General features: G+C 42.0%; 1 protein-coding gene and 1 long non-coding RNA gene across 2 annotated transcripts in view; one reads left to right on the top strand and one right to left on the bottom strand.

The window, feature by feature from the left end:
• Positions 1-2277: 2277 nt before the first annotated feature.
• Positions 2278-10337, top strand: LOC131583335 (uncharacterized). Its single transcript, XR_009278495.1, has 2 exons — positions 2278-2331; positions 9752-10337. It is a non-coding gene; the product is annotated as an uncharacterized LOC131583335 (long non-coding RNA).
• LOC131583322 (ovostatin-like) overlaps positions 8370-20814 on the bottom strand; it is a 29386-nt gene continuing 16941 nt past the window's right edge. Inside the window, exons 22-36 of the mRNA XM_058847286.1 lie at positions 20661-20712; positions 20234-20317; positions 19065-19241; positions 18518-18599; positions 17471-17627; positions 16928-17002; positions 15471-15636; positions 14691-14911; positions 13386-13601; positions 13133-13257; positions 12857-12947; positions 10439-10510; positions 9781-9883; positions 8941-9015; positions 8370-8488 (exon numbers count right to left, since the gene is read on the bottom strand). Coding sequence (XP_058703269.1) covers positions 8963-9015; positions 9781-9883; positions 10439-10510; positions 12857-12947; positions 13133-13257; positions 13386-13601; positions 14691-14911; positions 15471-15636; positions 16928-17002; positions 17471-17627; positions 18518-18599; positions 19065-19241; positions 20234-20317; positions 20661-20712 — 1674 coding nt within the window. The 3' untranslated portion in view covers positions 8370-8488; positions 8941-8962. The remainder of the gene's footprint in view (positions 8489-8940; positions 9016-9780; positions 9884-10438; positions 10511-12856; positions 12948-13132; positions 13258-13385; positions 13602-14690; positions 14912-15470; positions 15637-16927; positions 17003-17470; positions 17628-18517; positions 18600-19064; positions 19242-20233; positions 20318-20660; positions 20713-20814) is intronic.

Genomic DNA, 20814 nt, shown 5'->3' with positions numbered 1-20814 from the left:
GTCTAGGTGAAGTAGATCAATTTTCTATACTTTGTCACCAGATTCTGAGTAAAATAATACACTGACCTCTCTTTTCCCTTGCTTCATAGGTATTTTGAAAATTGTTTAAATGGAAAATAGAGAAGCTAGAAACAGAAAGAGATCTAAAAAGTCTTAATTACTTCTACCTTAGCCATTGAGAACATGACAGCACCGTGGAAGTTTGATTTCATTTCAGCTTGGAATTAGCCAGTTGCTGGGTCTATGGGAATTTGTTAGTTCCCCAGGTTTCCAGTTTTCACACCTGTGTGGAAGCTAATGGAGTTTTTTATTAGGGAGAAGGAAGTTCTTTTGTTCTTCTGTACTCTGAAGAGAAAACAAAGCAGTCAGGTGGGCTGCTCCCCACAAGAAGAACAATGCTAGAGAGCAGTTACATGAAAACTCTAAATAATTTTTTTCCATTAATGTTGGTACGGGGTCTGTCTAGCATGAGGTTATGAAGTCAGCTTTCTCCACAGTAGCCTGCTGTGCTCTGCATTTGAGGCTAGAACAGTGTTCTTAACTCACCAGTGTTTTGGCTCTTGTTAAAGAGTGCTTGCAGAGTGTCTGGGCTTTCTACCTCCCCCACCTCCCAGCCAAAAGCCAGGGGGCTTGGGGTGGGCAAGGGACTGTGAGTGGCCACAGCCAGGACAGATGACCCAAACAGGCCAAAGGGATACCCTGTACCTACCACATGACACCATGCTTAGCAAAAACAGGTGGGGGAAAGGAGGAGGAGGGACATTTGTGGTAATAGCATTTGTCTTCTGAAGCAACCGCTGCCTTTACTGAGGCCTTACTTCTTGGAGTGGCTGGACATCTGCCTGCCAATGGGAAGCAGTGAATAAGTCCCTCTTCTAGCTTCTCTTTCATGTGCACCTCCTGCTTTCCTTTTTAAACTGTTGTTGCTTCAACTCATTTGACTAAATTCTAGTTTCCTTCTTGGAAGTGAGTGAAAGATTGGGTGGCTGATTGGCTGCCATAGAGATATGGTTCCAAGGGCAGAGTACCTGTATGGGACCATGATTTTCTCTAATATCCTGATATCTTTTATGACTTTCTCTTCTAGTTTCTTGCTAGTCTGTGAAAATTTCAATAGAAACATAGGGCACGTAGGGTGGCTATGACATGTTCTCCCTTATGACTTGTAATTCTTCACAGAAGTATCAAACCATATGGAAACGGAACACGGCAGAAGGAGCAGATGGCTCCCCAGAGGCCTCTCTGTGGCATGGTGTGGGTGCTTAGAACACAGACAACAGAGTGAGGTTCTGTTCTGAAAGCCCACCTCATTGTCATTTCTATTGCAGAGGATCTCTACAGATTTTACAGTTGAGGAGCTTCCCTAAGGATCAGGCATTATTTTCTCTGCAATGGAATACCCATACTAGCAGCTGCCAAGAACAGAAATTCACTGAGAAGGGCTTGAACTTGAGCTGGCATTGTGGAAAAAGGAGATGACCGGTATTGCAGGTTCTTGCTTTTCTTGGCTTTCTGAGGCAGTTACAAACTTATTGCAACTTATTGCAAGTGTTCAGTCCAAACAAGTCAATTTGCTAGTCATCACAATCCAGAATCTTTCTGAGTCTACCTTTGAGCGTTTAATCAGAGGTTTGAGTGGGTTAGGTGACATCCAAAGGTATACAGAGAAGGGTGGTTTTGTGTAACTTACTGTTATAACGAGCAGACATTTTGCCCCAAATTCAGGCTGGATTGTGGCTTTGGTCAGAAAGTGCACTGTTGTATCTCCAAGAACTGGCACTAGTCACGATGTCTTCTGTGCACATATACATTCTGAACAGTAACCAAATGAAGGACAAAGATTATCCATGCATCCTATACCCAGATCATCCACTGCACTAGTTCAAAACCTCTACTAATCACAATGAAGAAGGTGCATCTGGTAAGGAAATAAACAAAAAATGCAATAATCTGTAATAGAGAAGTTATTGAATTAATAGGTTTGCAACCAAACAAGTCTCCTGGATGAAAAAAATAATCCGCTGTAATCTTATAACAACAAAGGAAAACAGAGGTCATCCAGTCTTCTTGGCTACAGCATATAATAACTTGTCTTTCACAGGAGAATCAAACAGTGTTCCATTGGATACAACAAAAAGGTTGTTTTCAGGGCAAATTTTTATGAAACCATTGACATTTGTTTTTCATGATTTTTTTAATCATTATTATTTGTTGACTGCATGTCTTTGCTATTCAAATCCTACCCATTCTTTCTAACTCAACTGCATATGTTCAAGAAGCTTGTGAAGATTGCTCTATGGGGAGGTCAGAGAGAAGAAACCTCATCACCAGGTCAGTATTTCATAGAATCATGGAATGGTTTGGATTGAAGGGGACCTTAGAGATCATCCAGTTCCAACCACCCTGCCATGGGCAGGGACACCTTCCACTAGACCAGGTTGCTCAAAGCCCCATCCAGCCTGGCCTTGAACACTTCCAGGGATGGGTCACCCACAGCTTCTCTGGGCAACCTGTGCCAGTGTCTTACCAAGTTCACAGTAAGGAAATTCTTGCTAATATCTAATCTAAACCTGCTCTCTTTCAGTTTGAATCCATTCCCCCTTGTTCTGTCACTATATGGGCTTTCAAGTAGTCTTGCTCCATATTTCTTGTAGCTTCAGGCACTGGAGGAGGTTCTTGGTTTTGGGTAATGTTGGAGAAATGTCTGTATACAGACAGATTATCTTGAATTCTTGACTCAAAAGGAGGCTTTTGCTGGCCCAACTTTGAGTGTTAACTGAGCCATAACTTCAGACCTCAGTTACTTGTGCTTAGTTGTAGCACACAGAGTTTGTGTGTTTGTAGATGGAGAACAATGAGAGGGAACCTTGGCAACAGCAGAATGAGCTGTTTGATTTAGTTAAATTTGATACAGTTATCTTTGTTAAAAAATGCCCCACCAGCTAAGTACAGGTGTCTTTCTGCCACTGAAACAGTCCTGCTGCTGCTGTAGTTAGACACCAAAAATGGTGCCTTTATGGTTGTGGTTTGGTTTATTTGAGGCATTAGATATGTTCTACTAGTACAAGATTATCTTTACAAACAAAATCTGTCTTGCTGTGAAAAGCTATAGTAATACTACTCAACTGCAATTCATTTTTTTCCTTTAGGGCTGCTCACTCACAGTAATTTCTGTGTCTTTCTGTGTGATTTCTTGACCTCAAATTTCACTCACTATTACTGAAAAGAGCTGTGTTTCTCTCCTGTGAGAATCCTCAAATGGCTTTAGAAAAATTACAACAGTCTCTGGAGCTCCCTGTTTTTTTTCCTGTTTTTGAAGCATTTGTGGCTGCTAATACTTCATATAATTCTAGTACTCCTTCTCACTCATGCAGTCTAAAAGCAAACTTGGATGTGTCTGCAGGATCTGTAACCATGTATTTGTGGTGTAGGCACTGTCAGCTTGTGAATGGGTTAATTGCTGCATTCAGAAGAAGATTAACACAAAGAAACTTGGTCATTACAGCTACAAAAATTAGTTGAAAAGCACTGAATCAATCTGTGATTTTTGCTGTGGCTACTTCCTATAAAACCATCTTTAAGAGGATTAGATTGTAACAATTTGTTTAGCCATAGTAAAGGTCGAAATGCTTGGTTTGGCCCAGGTGTTTGGGGAACAATGCTGAAACATGGTAACTACAGATAAAGTTCTACTTGGTCAATAGGGTCTCTAGTCAAGCGTGCAAGATTGCTTTCATTGTTCTAAGATATGTGAGTCTTGGCAAAGTCCCCTAGCAGCTAAAAAGATGGTGAGGTCATAAAAGAAAATACATATATCCCTAGTGGAACAGTCACAGCTTGCAGTGATTTTGATGAGTGATGGAATTTCTTTCAACAAAATGTGGTGGTGGGGAGGACTGAAGTTTATTTCAGTGGTCTATAATGCCTGGAAAAGGCAGCCATATAAAAGATGAAGGTAGTTGAAGGTCAGCCACTTATTTGCAAGATTTCAGTGACTATGTTGAGCGTGGATGGGTCATCCATAACCTGTTTTCAAAACAGAGATGTTTCTCCACGTGTATGTAGAGGCTGAGATCTGAGGAGGAATAACTGTGAGCTAAAGTATTAAACCTGTCTTTGCTGTGCAGTTTTGGTGACAAATGCCAGTGAAACCTGGAATCTGACTACTGTCACCTACACAAGCCTCAGAGAGGATTCTGTGGATATACAAATGAAATTATCTTTCCTAGTTATACACAAATTACCTGGCAGCTTTCAGGCTAAACTATGAACGCAGTGCTATAGTTAGGCTAATAAGAGAGTTTGCATTTCTTTTGGGAGGGCTTTGCAGTTTTACTGTCCTTGCATGGACAAGAACTAGAGTTTTTCAGCCCTCCTTTCTTTGTGGTCTTTATAAGCAGCATCAAGGGTTCAGTTCAAATGAGAAATCACCAAGAAAATATCTGAATAAGCCCCTCAAAAAATCTCAGGTACTTAGTAAGTTCATTCTTCACACTTGCAAATATAAATCAGGTTTTTATTAACGGGGAAAAAGAAAGTACTTAACAATGAGTATCAAGTGGGGAACATTTGACATGTAATTCATAAAATGTAACAAGTTAAGGTGGGAGAGGTAGTCTGGCTGGTTCCCCCAGAACCTCCCATGCCAGCAATCAGCTCATGACTGGTACTGAGAAATAATCTTGTGTACCAAGAGCTGATGTGAGATGCACATGATGTCATGTTTTGGCTTTTCTGGCTACCAGAAAGCTGCCTGAGACCAGTCATCTCTAGCATGCTGAGGGATGCCCAAATCATTCTCTGACCTTTTCACCTCTGATCAAACCCCTAACCCTTTGTTTCTCTTTCACAGCTGTACACAACCATCCTCACTTCGTAGCTGCAACTTCTGTACCCTGAGGTGAAGCATTTGCTTTTATTTCAGGTGACAACTCATAACAGGCATAGTAGAAAGAAGCAGCTCACCGAGGCTTTCATATTGCTTTTCTCTGCTTTATGGAAAGACTGTTTTTTAATTTAATTCTGCAGAAATGACTCATTGTAATGACAGATTTGTAAGTGTTTGGGGCTCCATTAGTCCCTCCTATTTTCTTCTCCTTCCCTCCATCAGCTTAGAGAGGAACAGCCTTCCCAGGCTGGTTGTCCTTCTTCTCTGGATTGACTGGAGAAGGGTCATACAGTTCTGCTCTCCCTTAGGAATTCAGCCATCAGCCTACAGTTCCTACAAGAGTTTTACTGAGGTAATCATACCTCTAAAGTCTTTTCCTGCAGTTTCAGGCACTGTTGACATGAGAGACTTGAATCACCTGAACTGCAGGTTGGTCTGTGAGAACTATGGAGGAGCAGTGTTTTTATGTGTGTCTTTGGATTCAGCTTTATGGGCCAAATGAAATTTCTTGGACATATTTTTGAGGGAAATGCTGTATGTCTAATCCAAGTGCTCTGAGAAAGGAAGGGTGGATCTCACTTTAAGGCTGAAAAATGATGTTATCAGAACCAAGAGTTCGTAGATTAATGCAAGACATAAGACCTACATCTTGTAGTGCAGGGATTACCTCTTCTCATTTCTTTGAAGTCTATCTTCAGTGTAGGCATGATACTGCTATGACTTGAACGGGGAAGAGAGTTTGGGCTTAAGATTCTCTCACAGCTGGCTGATAACATTAAATGTTGGGGGGCTCAGTCTCCTTTTGAGTACTTTGATCTTTTTGCCATTGACCAACATCTTGCTTCTAAATCCATTTTTTTGTTGTTACAAAGAATTTTTCTTTCCACCACGACATCCCAGAAATTGAACTTGTTCCAGACACATTATGGAAGGCGTGCAAATGCTATTCAGAGCCTGTAGCTTTCTCTCCCTTTATCTGTTATTATCTGCTTGGCAGCAAAACAATACTCTTGTGTTACCTGATATATTAATTGCACCACTTTAAGGATGCCCCCCAGGGAGAGCCTGTTTGTGCCTTCAACCCCTGACCTTATGCCTGAAAAGTTTTTTGATTAATTCCCCTCACATAAAGGCTATTTCTGCTTTGTCTCCAGTGAAAATATATTCTGCAGCTATATATTGAACTGCTGAGCACTGTACAGAGCAAGCTGGAGGATGTGTCCTTGATGAAGACTTGTCAATCTTTATTATCTTTTATCATCTTTTATTGTCTTCCTAAACAGCTGAGGTCGCCAAGTTGTCTCAGGGCAAACAAGCTGGCCTCAGGCAAAAAGGGAATAAGAGAAAGTCCTGATTGTCCTCTTTTGAAGAACTAGGGGGTTTTGTTGCTATTGACCCATAAATGAACAGCACTAGGCAAAACTGTCTGCTGGAGAGTGCTGTGTGGAAATGAGGGAGTGACTGGAGCATCACATCCATGTCTAGTGTCACTCATAGTTGCTCACACCACAAATGCTTTGCTATTACACAGAACAGTGTCAGAGTCCTGGCAGTTTATACCTCTGGGAAAGACTTCCAGAGCCTGTCCTGGCACATTCCATGGACTACTGCCGATGGGTGCCTTAGGAAGTGCACCTTTTTGCTGTTCACTTTTTTGCTTTTCACTGAAAGTGAAAGGGAAGACTGATTCGTGGTAATTTTAGAGTTCTAGAGCATCTTTCTAACTATAGCAAACAAAGAAAACTGAGTGTAAATGCATTTGCCATTTTTGGAGATGGGATGCAGCCCTCACCATTTTCTCATTGATCACATGGTCCTACAAGCTCAGTATCTGAAGCTCCTTTCAATTGTTACATCTTTTCATCTGACTTGCATTGAGGTTAAGCAAACTGAATTTGTGAAGCAGAGCAGCCTCACATGATGCAAGCTCTATGAGAGCAAACATTGGGTCACTAGTTGCACTGCAGTTAAAGGAGTTAAAGAGGCGAAAGAAGGCTGTAAAATGCAGATTTTGCTAGGTACTGCTGGTATTGTTCCATCCACTCCCTCTCAACCTAGTGTTTTGGAAATCTGTAGTAAAATTTAAATGCTGTGCTTTTGAAAGCATCTGCATTTCATATCAGTTTCCATCTGACCAGGCTTGCAGTTGGCCATTCACTGGAATGGCATTAAACAAAGGCTTTTGTTTAGCAGCAGGCTGAGTTTACACAGCTGAGGAAGGTGGATTGAAGTAGCCTGACTGACCTCTCTTGAAGCTCACACAATCTTTTTTGCTGACAGGGATGGGAGAGCAAGGGGGAGTTTGGGGTCACTTAGCTCCTTAACATCTTCAGAGTCATAACTTACTTCTCAGCATGTGTCTGTCTGTATCAAAAGTCACCACAGGTCTCATGCAAACATGGAAACATTGCTTTCAGTGTGACTTTTTGGGTCAAGGGTTGTGCCCAGGGATTGCTTCTGATGGGAAGAGAAATACCAGGGATTGAAACTCAGTGTTTTGAGCAGAATTGACAGACTTGAAAGCCACTCACCTCACAACATCTTTTCTCAAGATGTTATCATTTTTTTCACTAGGTAGAAATTCCACCAGAATTCTCAGGGAAGAAACTATTCTTGTTTCTTGGTAAACTAAGTTTATATGCAACTTAAGGAAAAAAAAGCAAGAAAAATAAAAAGAAAAATAAGAAAAAAAAAAAAAGCAGATAACTCCATTCCCTTACTTTTGTCCATCCTAAGGAGAATAACCAGAAATATACATGGCACATGTGCTCATGAATGTTGTTTTATGCATCCAAGTGCCTCTTCAGGCTCTCCCGCACGCACAGTGCTACCATGTGAAAAGCTGCTCCATGCCTGATGCTTTCACATGCCAGGTGGTGCATTTAGAGAGCTGAGAGAATCAGGGCATGGGGCCAGGTTCTCAAGGGTGTTAAGGCACTTAGCTCACATCAGCCAGAATCTAAATTCACAAAGAGCCTTAGGTTCCTATGTCAAATTCCTCATCTGTTTAGAGCAACTCTCTAGCTGCTTCCCAAGGTTTCCTGGGTCCTGGTGTTGCTGAATTGCTAAAATGTGGGGTTTTTTTGCTGGACCCCAATGCCACTCTCAAGCTGACACACCCTTCTGCCAGTTAGTTTCTGTTGGGCATTTCTTAGAACAGGAGACTGAAGTTGGTGGTCTCCCCAGGTCCTTCCAAACCAACATTCATGTCCTCCCACAGCTTCCAAATTTCTTTTGCATCCTTCTGGGATTACACTGAGCCTGAGGGGTTCTGTCATGACTTCCCACTGTCACAGAGGTTCCTGCACTGTGAGGGAGGATTAGTTCCACTTGAGCTATCTCTGAGCAAGCCTAACATCCTACTGAACACTGCTCTCCTACCATATCCTGCAGTGTTGTGTTCACCCATCTCTAGATAAACCAAGGAGTGAAGACTGGGACAAACACCATTGCCAAGCAGAATGTTTTATTACAAAGGGCAGTAAAATATGAGGTGCTAATCTGAAGAAAATATGTCTTTCTAGATAGAGGCAAAGCTTGCATAGTAGTTGTCTTCCTGGGATTAGAATTCTGTCATCTGTAGATGATTCAGTTCAATTGCTGAAAAAGGTGAGGATCAAAGTAAGTTCTTCAGGATTTTCCTTCTGGATTATGGAAAGACCAAAACAAGTAAAATCTGCAGAAGCAGCAGTACATTATTCTCTGAGATTAGGATTTCTTAAGAGGAATCTACAGCCCAGAACACATCTCAAGCATTTACCTTTACACAGATCTCCCACTGGAATATGTAGTAAGTTTCAAAACAAGAGGGACGGTCAGAGTCAACAATTGCACAGTATCTCCCTTGTCAGGAAGAGGACTTTATCTGCAGTTTCTAATCCACATTGACCCCAGTTCTGTTTGAAGTGTGGGTCATTCTGATCTACAGCAATATGGGATTTGCTTATTCCTCATTATTCTACATGTTTTTCATTGTGGTCCCAGAAAAAAAGCAAGCCTCTTATCCTCATCTCATTCTACAACTGCTTGCCTGATACTTTTTGAATCATTACCTCTTCTGGCACACATCTGATTTCAGCTGGAAGAAGGGGAGCAGGGTGTGTTGTACTCTGAAAGGGCATATTCATCTGGAAAGAAGAAAGGAAGAAGACATTTGTATGAGAGTGAGAAATCATTCTGACCCCTGTCTGTCTGCACCTGTCATTAACATGCTACAAAACAAGACATTTGATAAATTTTGTGGTAGACTCCCAGTTGTCAGGGCACCCAGTTGCAGGGCTGCATAGTCAGAGACCAGTGTGCTCTGACCACGTTTGCCCGGACACATCACTGCTGTCATCATGTAAGATGTGGATCAGGTGGCAGAAAATGCACTCCAGGGTCAATTCTCTGACTGCTGCTGCTCCTAATCTGCTGGGATGCAGTTCAAACAAGGTTGTCAGGCATTTATTTTCCTAGTTCTAGTTACTTAAACTCCTACTAAGTGGGACTGTCATTCCTACTTAAGTACTTGAAATCCACTAAGGAAGATCTTTTTGCTGAAGCTTGCTATGACAATATTAAGTAAAAAAATTAACTAATGCAGTTCAGGTAAATCAGGAACACTGCTGCCTTTGAGTTATTGATTTTAACAATCATGTCCAAACTGCGGAAAGAAAGTGGAACCACACGTCTTTTTGTATGTGTTTTGTAAGAGAGAAGCTCTCATGTATCACTTTCTTATCTGCTTCATGTTGAAATGAAGCAAGAAATGTAAACACAGGAGGGCTGGAACTGTTTCTGCTCTGCAAAACCATTGCAGTCTAGTAATCAAAACCAGCAGAATTCCAAAGTGGGTTTCTCCTTGTCTCTCCTTTGTCACAGGTTTTACAGAGGCCTGCTGGGTCACCTACCTGTTTCATAGTAATCATATATATGTACAGGCACTGGTTTGATGTCTGAGACAGCCAGGCTTTGCTCCACACCAAAGGAGAAGCTGATTTCCTTCTGAGAGACCTGGAAATGGCGAGACAAGAAGATGCATCAGAACTTTTCATAGCCATCCCTGAGGCTGAGGTTGAACAGATTCATTTCTGAATCAGACTGTGTGACAGTGTGCCATTCTACATCTCCCTCCAGTTTCTAAACTTGATGTTAAATCAGATAATTGTTTAAAGGCTGTTGCTAAATATGTTTTGTTGCTAAAATTGTGTGCTCTTTTCTTTCTTCCTCTTCCTATTTCCATTGCCAATTACCCCAACTTAATTCCGTCAGTGTGGTTTTCAGCACATCAGCATTCATTCTGCAATCAAAAATTGCTGTTAGTTTCTTTCTTTGCCTTTTCCCAGCTAAAAGCACCTTCAGTACCCCTAAGAATCTTCTCCCTACTTTTCTCCCTTTAATTACTTTGATGGCAATATCTCCATTATCCCCTGTGATGTTGGATTGAATAAAGTACCTCTTTAAGGCATGGGTATTGTTAATATGCTATTAATAAGATTTTTCTTTTATCTGGGAGCCTGTATTTAACTTCCAGTTTAATAAAACTGAAAGGGAACCTCTCAAACTTACCTTCTGAAGGTAGAAGAGTATGTGGTTGTTCTTGATGTCTACACGATCCACAACAGAATTCTCGTCCCGAAGCTTTAAATAAATCAAAGTACAGAAATGTTAGCACGGGGGACTTGCCAAGGAGACTTAGAGATTCCACAGCAAAATGCATTCCGAGTGCCTGCCGTGCTCCTTTTATGCCACCCCGCCATCTAGCCGCCAAAAAACGAAATGCAAGTTGAGTGTTTTTATAACCAGTCACAGTGATAAACAATTCCACCAAACAGCTTTGGTACTCATCACTTTCATCATCAACCTAAGAATTCTTTCATTTCAGAGAGAATTTACAATTAATTTCTGCAGCTCAAGTTGACTCACTTAAAGAAAAGCTTAAAAACATTTTAAAGAGAATGTGAACAAAATTATTTTAATATCAAAATATACAAAGCAAAATAGTCCAAACTCTAAAAACCAGCTATTTGTCCCAAAGTGTATATGAAGAGGAGTAGGATGTCAAACAGAATAGCATCTCAACAGAAAAAAATATTCCAAAGAAAATTAATGAATTTAATATAGCACTAGCCAAAAAAATTCAGGCCTGAATGCTGAATGATTATAAATACAAAAATGTATGAGCAAACTCTACAAATAATTTCATTCTTTTTTTTAATCTACTTGAATACTGTAGCTCATGACTTGAAGGGAACTCATCTATTGTGAACCTAAATTGTATTAGGAACCTCAGTGAAGTGCATATTAGTGTTGTCCCCAGAACTGTCATCATCATAACCACATTTCTGGATAGTAAAGGAGGAGGATCCATAACCTCCTTGTTTTGGTTGTTTGTTAAACTGTACTGTAGAGCAAGAAACAACCTTTGTCAAGGGGATAATAATGCAAAATGCCAATTAAAGCAATTTAACTATGGCAGAAGTATTTCTCACACAGATTCTGTTAGGCCATGCACACAGACACTGAGGAGCACAGGGAAACCCCTGGGACCTGAGCAGAGCCACCTGCTTCCCCTTGGGGCTACCACAGGGCAGTGACCAGCCCATAGTCAGAGTGTGAGACCCACCAGGGGAGCCAACAGCAGAATATCCTTGGGTCACCTTGCAGACTGAAGAGGAATGCTGCCCACAGACCACGGGGCTGAGAATGGGATGCTGGGACTCAAGAGTTATTACAGGGTGTTTAGGGGAAGAGCCAGAAGTAACAAAGAGAGGGATAAAATCCAATTGGAAGGAAAAAGGGTGAAAAATGAGATAAAAGAGGCCAATTGTGCGTGAACAGATTGGTGGTCAGCACACTTGTCTGCCCTGCACCTGATCACAACAACCTCTCCTGCCTTCTTATTAATCTCTGTTCCCGGCAATTTTCCAGGGTAAAAGGCTCTCTATTCTGCATGAACGTGTGTGTAGGGGGTACAAGTCACTGAAGAGAGGATCAGAGACCACAGGGACAGTGTGCCCACAGTGCCAGCATCATGAGACACCAGTCTTCATGCTTGGAGTGGCAGGGTTACGTATGTCAGCGTGTGGTCACTGGTGATAAACTGCAATAGTAGCCAGCTTCTGAGTCAGGCATTAACCGCACCCAAATGCTGGAGACACCAGAGGATCCAACAGCTACCAAAGGGACCAGGGTGTCCAAACCTATTTCTGGAGAAACCATAGAGTCTTGGAGGTGGACATTGGTCTGGAGCAGGTAGTGGAGAGTTATTTGCATGTCTGTGTGCATGAAACCAGGCGACCCCAGCTCATCTGCTGCATGTTTAAGAATGCTTATAGAGGCCCTCATCATGCATACATATGGGTGATGGGGACCTCAGTTCCAGGCCATGAAGTGGGGATCAGGTCTTGAAGAAGGCATATGTCAGCAAATCCACAGAACAAGGGTCCAGGGACAGCTGCTGGGCAGCTGGGCAGACTGAGTGCCTGAGGCCAGCTACCATAAGGAGCCACATTGTGTATTTACATGGATGTATGTGCTTGTGTATATTTATGTATTCGTTTATCTTTTCCACAAATGAGATTTTAATCTGGTCAGGCAGAAAAGGGAACAGGATAAGGCCATTTGCGCTGTGTTTGTGGAAATGCTGTCTTTCCTCTCTACTCATCTGTGTGGCACCTATATCATGTATACATGGATATATATGTGTGAATGTCTGCTTATTGGGAATATGAACTGAACTTTGCTGCTGGTTGGACCTGGGGATATGAAGTCTTAGCTTTCCTGGGTTACTGGATTTGGCAACTCCTAACAGATCTGTCTTCAACACATAAACAGCTATGAATTTGAAACACAGAGTATGTGAGAGAAGGCTATGCCCAGGGACATTGCAGTATTCCTACGGGCTCATATTTGCTAATCAGAGACTGTGTTTATCAAATTCCTGTGCTTTTAGGCTTTATCATTCACACTGGTCCCATTTGTTACCTTTTTCAGGGAAGATTCTTCAGGAACAAATCCTGAGAGCATTTTCACATCAATAATAGCCATGTTGGAGATGCTGCGGTTTCCTGTGTAACTAAAATGAGAAAAGTTCTGTTAGTCTGGTCTGCAAATGGAAAGGAGACCAGTGAATGACATTTTTAGCTCTCATTTTTCTTCCTACAGCTGCAGAGCAGCAGTTAACTGCCTGTACTTAGATCCTTTCTTGGGTGCTTTACCAAACTGTGAATGCAAGGGGGTAGGCCAGCAAAAGGAAGTTACCTGGCAGAGAGGACAAGGTCAAACTTTGGTGGATAGTTGCCTGTGCAAGACACATTTGCTGTCCTTACGGACAGAGAGAATCCTGCAGCTTTTTTTGGCAAATGGATGTTGTATCTCAGGGTGGTCTGAAAGAGACAGAAAGTGTGAGATGATCACAGACCTAAAGGAGACCACGACATACGGAGAGGAATAAAGCATGGAAAGCCCACTGCTTAGTTCCCAGAGGATGGTGCTGAGTTCCCAGCTTGCTTACCTGCAGATAGACACAGCCAGTGCCATTCACCTCCACACTGTAACTTCCTGGAATAGTGGGTAAGGAAGCCTGCTGCAGTAAGAAGCGGTTCTTGTCATTCACCTGGAAAATCTTACTGGGGGTCTCCATGAAGTGGACTTTGACTGTATTAAGACTGTTTTTGGAGAAGGTGAGATATCCATACTGGGATAAAGCTTGAAGAGCAACCACAGTGTCCTGAAAAGAATAACATGGTCCCAAATTAGATATGCAGGTGTAAGATGGTGTGTGGGATTAATGCAGCTCCTATTTCCCAATGCTTTGTCAGTACTGATAAATGCAGGGGGGCTTTGCAAAGAGCCAAGGAGACAAGACACAAGTTCTTGTAGAACTCATCCTGGTGGACAGAAAGCTGTCGCTGAGCCACCAATATGCTCTGGTGATGGAAAGGTCCTTCTGCGGTGCATTAGGAAGGGCTTTGGCAGTAGGTGGAGGAGATGATCCTGCCCCTCTGCTCAGCCCTAGGGAGGTGTATCTGGAGTGCTGCGTCCAGTCTGGGCTCCTCAGTACAGCAGAGACATGAAGCTCCTGGAGCAGGTCCAGAGGAGCATCATGACAAGAATGATTAAGGGACTGGATCATCTCTTACAAGGAAAGGCTGACAGAACTGGGCCTGTTCAGCCTTGAGAAGAGACAGCTGAGAGGGGAGCTCACAAATATCTGAAAGGAGGGGGTCCAGAAAATGGATCCAGGCTCTTCTTGGTGGTGCAAAGCTATAGAAGGAGAGGCAATGGGCAGAAACTGATGCGCAGGAAGTTCCACCTGAACAGGAGGAAGAACTTCACTGTACGGATGACTGAGCACTGGAACAGGCTGCCCTGAGAGGTTGTGGAGTCTTCCTCACTGGAGATATTCCAGAACCATTTGGACACAATCCTGTGCCGTGTGCCCTAGGATGATCCTGCCTGAGCAGGGAGGTTGGAACAAATGACCCCCTGTGGTCCCTTCCAGCCTGACCCATTCTGGATTCTGTGATTCTGGAGCAACAGATTTTAATTACCAAAGGAGACCTGGGATAAAGTCGTGTCAGCAGTGACTGCTGTCCATGGATGACTTGGAATTCAGGTAAATTCTCATTGTTTAAAACCAAATTATGTGTAAAGCTATGAAGATCATGGTGTGCCTTTGACAAGGCAACCCATGCAAGCACCAGTTATCCAGTATTATTCAAATCCATACACAGTCAGAAAGATTTGGCATTGGTCAAGGTTCAGCTTGCAGACTGTACTGCTCCAAGACTCTCTTTCTACCACACCCAGTTTTTACCTGGCTGGAGGAAAAGCCACCATATGGGTTCTGTTGTTTGATAAGCCAGTACACAACACGGGAGATATAAGATAAGTCTTCTGGAGTGAGTTTGGTTCTGTTGAGCAGAGCCAGGAGCACATAGCTGGTCATTTCAACCTCAGCAGAAGGGGCACGGGAATAGAAGTCAGACAAACGTTCTGCTGGTGGCTTGTTTTCTCTCTGCCAGTAAATAGATCCACCTGAAAACAGAGAAGTACGGTGTAAAAAGCATGGAAAAAAATAAGTTTTTTCAGATCTTGGTGTCCTGAACTAGGTACATTTTACTTCTGAGCTGGAAAAGAAAACAGGAAGGGATGGAAAGGGAATTAATAACAGCAGGCTGTATAAGACAAAGAGAGATTGAAGTGAAGGCACTTGACCTTTTGTAGAAGGATGCTAAGGCAATTGAAAAGAGGAGCACATGACACAGCCAAGGGAAGTGGGATTGTTCAGCATTACAAGAGGAAAGTAATTGGAAAATTAGGTACAATCTTCCAATACCTTGGGCTGAGACATGCAGGGGACTCTCTCTCCCCCCCCAAAATTATTTCAAAATTTCATAGATCAGGCCACGGCTCAAATTTTTGTGAAGCTAAAAGAGACAGACAGAAAAACTCCTAGAGATAAATTCAGTAGCATAACAGGCATGAAATGGGAAGGGAGAGCATTCATGACAAAAGTGTGCATCAGAGAAGCTTACATGATGTGACAGACCATCCCATCAGTGGCACTGCCTCTACCACGGCCATGTGCACTCACCAGCCCTGACAGCTGCCCCGTCCAGCTGCTCGAGGAAGAACTGGCGTCTTTCCTCTCTGCCAGCTAAGCCATAAACATAGGCAAGGAGGGCCTGGTTATACAGGTTGTGGACCCCACTGTTAAATGCAGTCTCCAGACAGTTCATGCCACTCCGAACGACAGGATGCTGGTAATGCAAAACACAGTAGGGTGTCAGGTACCTGGATTTGTGTCTCCACACAATACCTTTTAAACACTTCCATCACTGTTTAAGCTGCAATCTCTGACTCTTCATGTTAGAAATATACAGGATCCATGGCATATTTAAGGGCCTACAGAGTGTATCCTGTTAAAAAAAAAGGCCCTTCCACTCATGCTGTCTCCTTTCTGCATTTATTTAGAAACAGCATGGATGGAATAAGAGAGCACTGTTTCTTTCCCTGACTCATGAGATGACCCTATTCAAGTGGAACCTTTGTCCCTCAGTTGCTTTAGCAATAAAATGTGGACACCATTTTTACAGAACTACGTAAAGTGTATTGAGACCTCATGATTAAGCAGGCTCTCTCAAATGCATATTGCTCATTTGCTAGCTATAACTACCGAGGTAACTCTTCAGGCCTTTTAGCCTTATGGACTATCTCTGTGAACTCTTCTTCATCTCGGACATCACCAGCACACTACTAACAATGTGGTCTCTCTGCAGCTTCACTTAAACCTGTGGCACCAGATTTTGGAGCTTCTTATGAAGATATTGGAAACTAAATTCTTGTTGCTATAGAACTATTTGATTCTGCACAATGTTTTCATCCTGTTGGTCTCGTGTACCTTGATGATGGCCCATACCCCATATCTGAGGGATGTTCAAAAAATCAGCACATCTAGAACATGTCTGTCAGATTTGGAACAATTCTCCTCGTCCCCATTACATAAAGAACAAAGCATAAAAACAAGGTCACAAGGATATGCAGGAAATGTATTAACAGAGAACAGAACTCAGCTTGCATTTCCCAATGCCTAGTACTACAACCAGCAGCTCATAGTTTCCTTCCATTATTAAGGTTTACATAGGGAAATGGAAACACAACTTGGAACTAAATGTGAAAAGGGAGTTTGTAGATGGAAGATTTTGATAGCTTGAACTTTGGACTGGTCAAATTCAGAGAAAATTCCAAAGTGGACTCTGTATGGAGTGGGCCAGTTAGTCTGGATTTTGCATCTACTTAGACTACCATTGTCTAAACCAGCTGGATTCCTCAGGGATTTTTCAAGTGAATCCATGGGCACTGGATATGTAACTGATTTGTAATACTCATTAAAAACTTGCAGGGGATTGCAGGGCTCTGAAAAAGACTGTCTACAGCTACTGTCCTACAATCAGTATAGGAGTTCCTCATTGGGAAAGAATGCTGATGTGAGGACTGTGACTTGTGCAGTTTGACAAAGGGCTGACTGAGCTCACAGCACCAAATACCTACTGCAGCAGAGTGTCCAGCCTCCAGCAATGATGCCACAACATAGGCTGTGAGGGAGTATTCAGCTTCTTCTCCACCCTGATGAAAAACAAACAAAGAACTGGTTAGGATGAATGTCCTGGAAGGAAGCAACGTATGAATTAATTCATAGTTTATATATCAGTTATGTTTGAGATCAGCAGTAATTTCTGTCTCCATGTGTGCACAGGAGCAAGAAAGATCAAGTTCACACAGGATAAAGCCAAAGTAATTGACTGCATCTTCTTGACTTTTGTACATGTGTAATAGAGCAGACAATAGCTTCTGGCTGAGCACACAATTCAGTGGTGGAAAATAAAAAACCTGAGACTTACAACTCAGAAAGTTCTACTTGTTTTTACCTCATCATCAAGAGCACACATAAGATTCATGCCCTGCTTGTATAGGAGAGACACGAGATAACAGTACTAGGAAGAGTAAAGGTGTGGTGAAGAGTAAGCTTGTGTTTTATCCAAATAAATCCAGATGTCAAGACAGGAAGTTTATGGCTATACTTATCTCAGTTACCTTCAAAGCATTGTTGAAATGTGATCCAGCATTTTCAAAGCAGCCATCTGACTTCTGCTTGCTTGCCAACCAGATCAAAGTTTGAGACTGGACGTTGTCATCAATGTAGATGTAGCGTTTGGCTTGCTCCAGTGACTTGTACACAAAGGCAGTGAGCCTGCAGGTGATCCAGAAACAGAAAGCAGGTATGGTGTAAACAAGACCAAGGACATTTACCAGTGCATAGGATGTGCATAGAAAATGACATAAAAAGAACTTCATAATGTTTGAGATAAAAGAAGAAAGTGTTTTCTAAGTTTTAAATAAATAATATACATAAAATCCTGATACTAAAAATTGACTGGATATGTCTCCATTACTGTGTTGAAACCATTGTTTTACAGCAGTGGTAAAGTATAGACACAGCTTGATGATTGATGTTAGCAATTTCTAGTCTTAGTTAATTGAATTATGAAACAAACCAGGTTGGAAGGGGCCTTTGGAAGTTTCCTGTTCAACCAGCCGCTTAAACTAAGGCCAGCTTCAGAGCTGTGTCCGGCTGCTCAGTCTTTTGTCCAGTCATGTGAAAGTCTCTAGGGATATAGACATCCACATCCTCTCTGGGCATTTGTCTCAGTGCAACAGTCTTCTCCTAGGGAAGATGTTTAGCCCTTCTACTCATTTTGAGTTGTCTCTGTAGCAACTTGAGTAAGCACAAACTCTTGCCTTTACTCTGTGCAGCTCCGACAAGAGTCTGACTGTATTTCCTCGGTCCCCATCTAGGCAGCAGCAAAGTTTACCCAGGTCTCCCATTAGCTTCTTCTTCTACAGGCTAAACAAACCCAGATCCTTCAGTTTCCTGTTGAACATTATGTACTCCAGCTCTCAACAATCATACTGTCCTTTTGTTGACCTCTTTCCAGTTATTAATTTCTCCTTTACTAAAAGGTTCAAATTAATTGAACTATATTCATTTAGGCTATTAAAAATAAGAATCACTGAATACTTGGATCCTTTTTCAAAGCCTAAAGGTCCTGTGCTGGGGAAATAGAAAGTGTCATCACTTACCATACACTCCCTTCTCTATCTCGTAACCCAAAGGAGCTGTAGGATCCATCCCGGTGTTTGTATGATAGCTGTTTCTGGTAGCCTGGAGACACAATAAAGAAGACACATTTTCTGATCAATTTGTTCAACTGAAGCAGCAAGACTTTTGGATTTAGTATCAGGTAATGTATGTCTGGCAAACAATGCCAGCCACTATGAATCCCAGCTGCTTTTGCTCCTGGAAGAACGACTTGCTGCTTTTGGGGTGCTCTCATCGCCTGCTCCTACGCAATTACTGTGGTACTGGAATTCAGAGATCAGTGCTTGCCATGTAGAGCTGAAGAGTTCAAGGCAAACAATCACAACACTAGATCACAGAATCACAGTTTATTCTGAGTTGGAAGGGACCAACAATGGTCATCAAGTCCACCTCTCAAGCATACAAAGGACCCCAAAAATCACACCATCTGCCTGACAACACTGTCCAAATGCTTCTTAAACTCTGTCAGGCTTGGTCCTGTGACCATTTCCCTGGGGAGGAAGATGGAAGAATCTGAAAACCTCTTACCTGTGGATAAATACCCAGTACCCCTGACTCTAATCTCTTCAGTCAGCTGTCCAGTCTTATTCAGATAATCCAGGGCATAGATGTTGGGTGTGAACAAGGCCATGTTCTGTTCTCCGCAGCCATAAGGCATATGGAGGAGGTTATCTAAGTTCCGCAGGGCTGTACCCAAAATGTCTCCTGAAGAGTGAAAAATGCATGAAGTCAGCTCAGTTCAGACATGTTTTTATTACATAGCATTATACATTGCTCTATACTTTCTTATTATGAACCCAAGGGCAGTGACTAATATAGAGTAATCATAGTAACCAAAGACACATCATAGAAGACAAGCGCTAAACTGTCTCTGTTTTTTCATTTCTTATCTGGGTGATGGAAACATAGGAATCTTTGAGAAACTGAGAATTTGAGAGAAAAAAGTGAGCACCGCTACAGGCTGGCATGGCTTCTGAGAAACAGCTGTGAATCCTTGGAAGGCTTAGATTTCCCTGCCCTTTACAACCTGCTTCCTGTTTTTGCATGTACATGTGAAAATGTTGTGTGGGGTATGATGCTGATGGGCTGCAGAGGCTGTAATTGCACAGCATCAGCACACCTCACACAGACACAGGCACCCAAACCAGCTGTGTTTAGAAAACAATCCGAGCTCAGAACCTCAAAGAATTTTCACTGAAGAGAACCCTCAAGTCTTAATAATGACTTTGAGATTAACAGAGTCAATTGGAACCTGAAACTTTTATTCTATGGGAACTTAATTGACTTACAAATGTTTTTCATTATGCAAAATGATAAATTTTAAATTATGCAGTCAGCAAAGTTCTGAAGATTTCTTTCCAAGAAATTAAGATAATTTTTTTCAAAGAAGTCTGCCTTACGGTACTTTTCATCTGAATCAGCTGTTTTACTACACTGAACTGGATATGTTAATGCAGTATAATCTGAAACGCAATATAAATGGAAATTATTGGACCATTTTGTTCACTCTTGATATGAGAGAATTGTGAGCAAATTTTGTCTCTCACTGCCATTTTGCAAAGGAGAAAACTTACCTTCTAAAATCAGGCATAATTACTTCTTCAATTTTACATAAGGTTTGTGTGTGTATACATGATGACACTTGGTGCAGCACAAAAGAAATGCCATTTTGCATTTAGTCTATGTACTAAACTTACCAATGACAGAAAAATAAGCTCTGGCTGATCCCTGCACTAGGTTTCTTGGCAAGCTGAGAGACACCTGTTCAGAAATCTTTTCACCTGATGAGAAAATGTAAAAAGAAGAGTTGTTAAAATTACAGGTTTTTTTACAGAAGTTTTACTGTTATAGTCTTCAGTCTGGGTAAGGAAAATGCCACATAGACTTGTCCAATGAGCCAAAAGTATCTTAAAATCTTGAATTTTAGCCTTGCACCCTGACCCTGTGTCCTGGTTACCCTAGGACACCTGAATATCTTTTTCCTCCCCTGGATGGGTCTGTGGTTTTGTAGGACAAGATCTACCAGACAGTGAAGTAATTCCACTTGACTCCCTGGAATGAATAAATGAACGAACGAATGAACAAACGAATGAACGAACAAATGAATGAATGAATTTGCCTTACCCTTTGCACAGACGAGGGAGCTCTGAGTCAATTCCTTTTTAATACCTTCAGGCTGTTTGATTGCCGTGAAGTGGTCAGGAAGAGAAAGAAAAATGCAGAACATCACCATGAAACCATGACATTTATCAGGGTAAGACAGTATGTGAATATGGCT

Source organism: Poecile atricapillus, chromosome 1 (genome assembly GCF_030490865.1).
Source record: "Poecile atricapillus isolate bPoeAtr1 chromosome 1, bPoeAtr1.hap1, whole genome shotgun sequence".
NCBI lineage: Eukaryota > Metazoa > Chordata > Aves > Passeriformes > Paridae > Poecile > Poecile atricapillus.
Note: the sequence above shows the minus strand (reverse complement) of the source record. Positions and strands in the feature narration are given on the sequence as shown.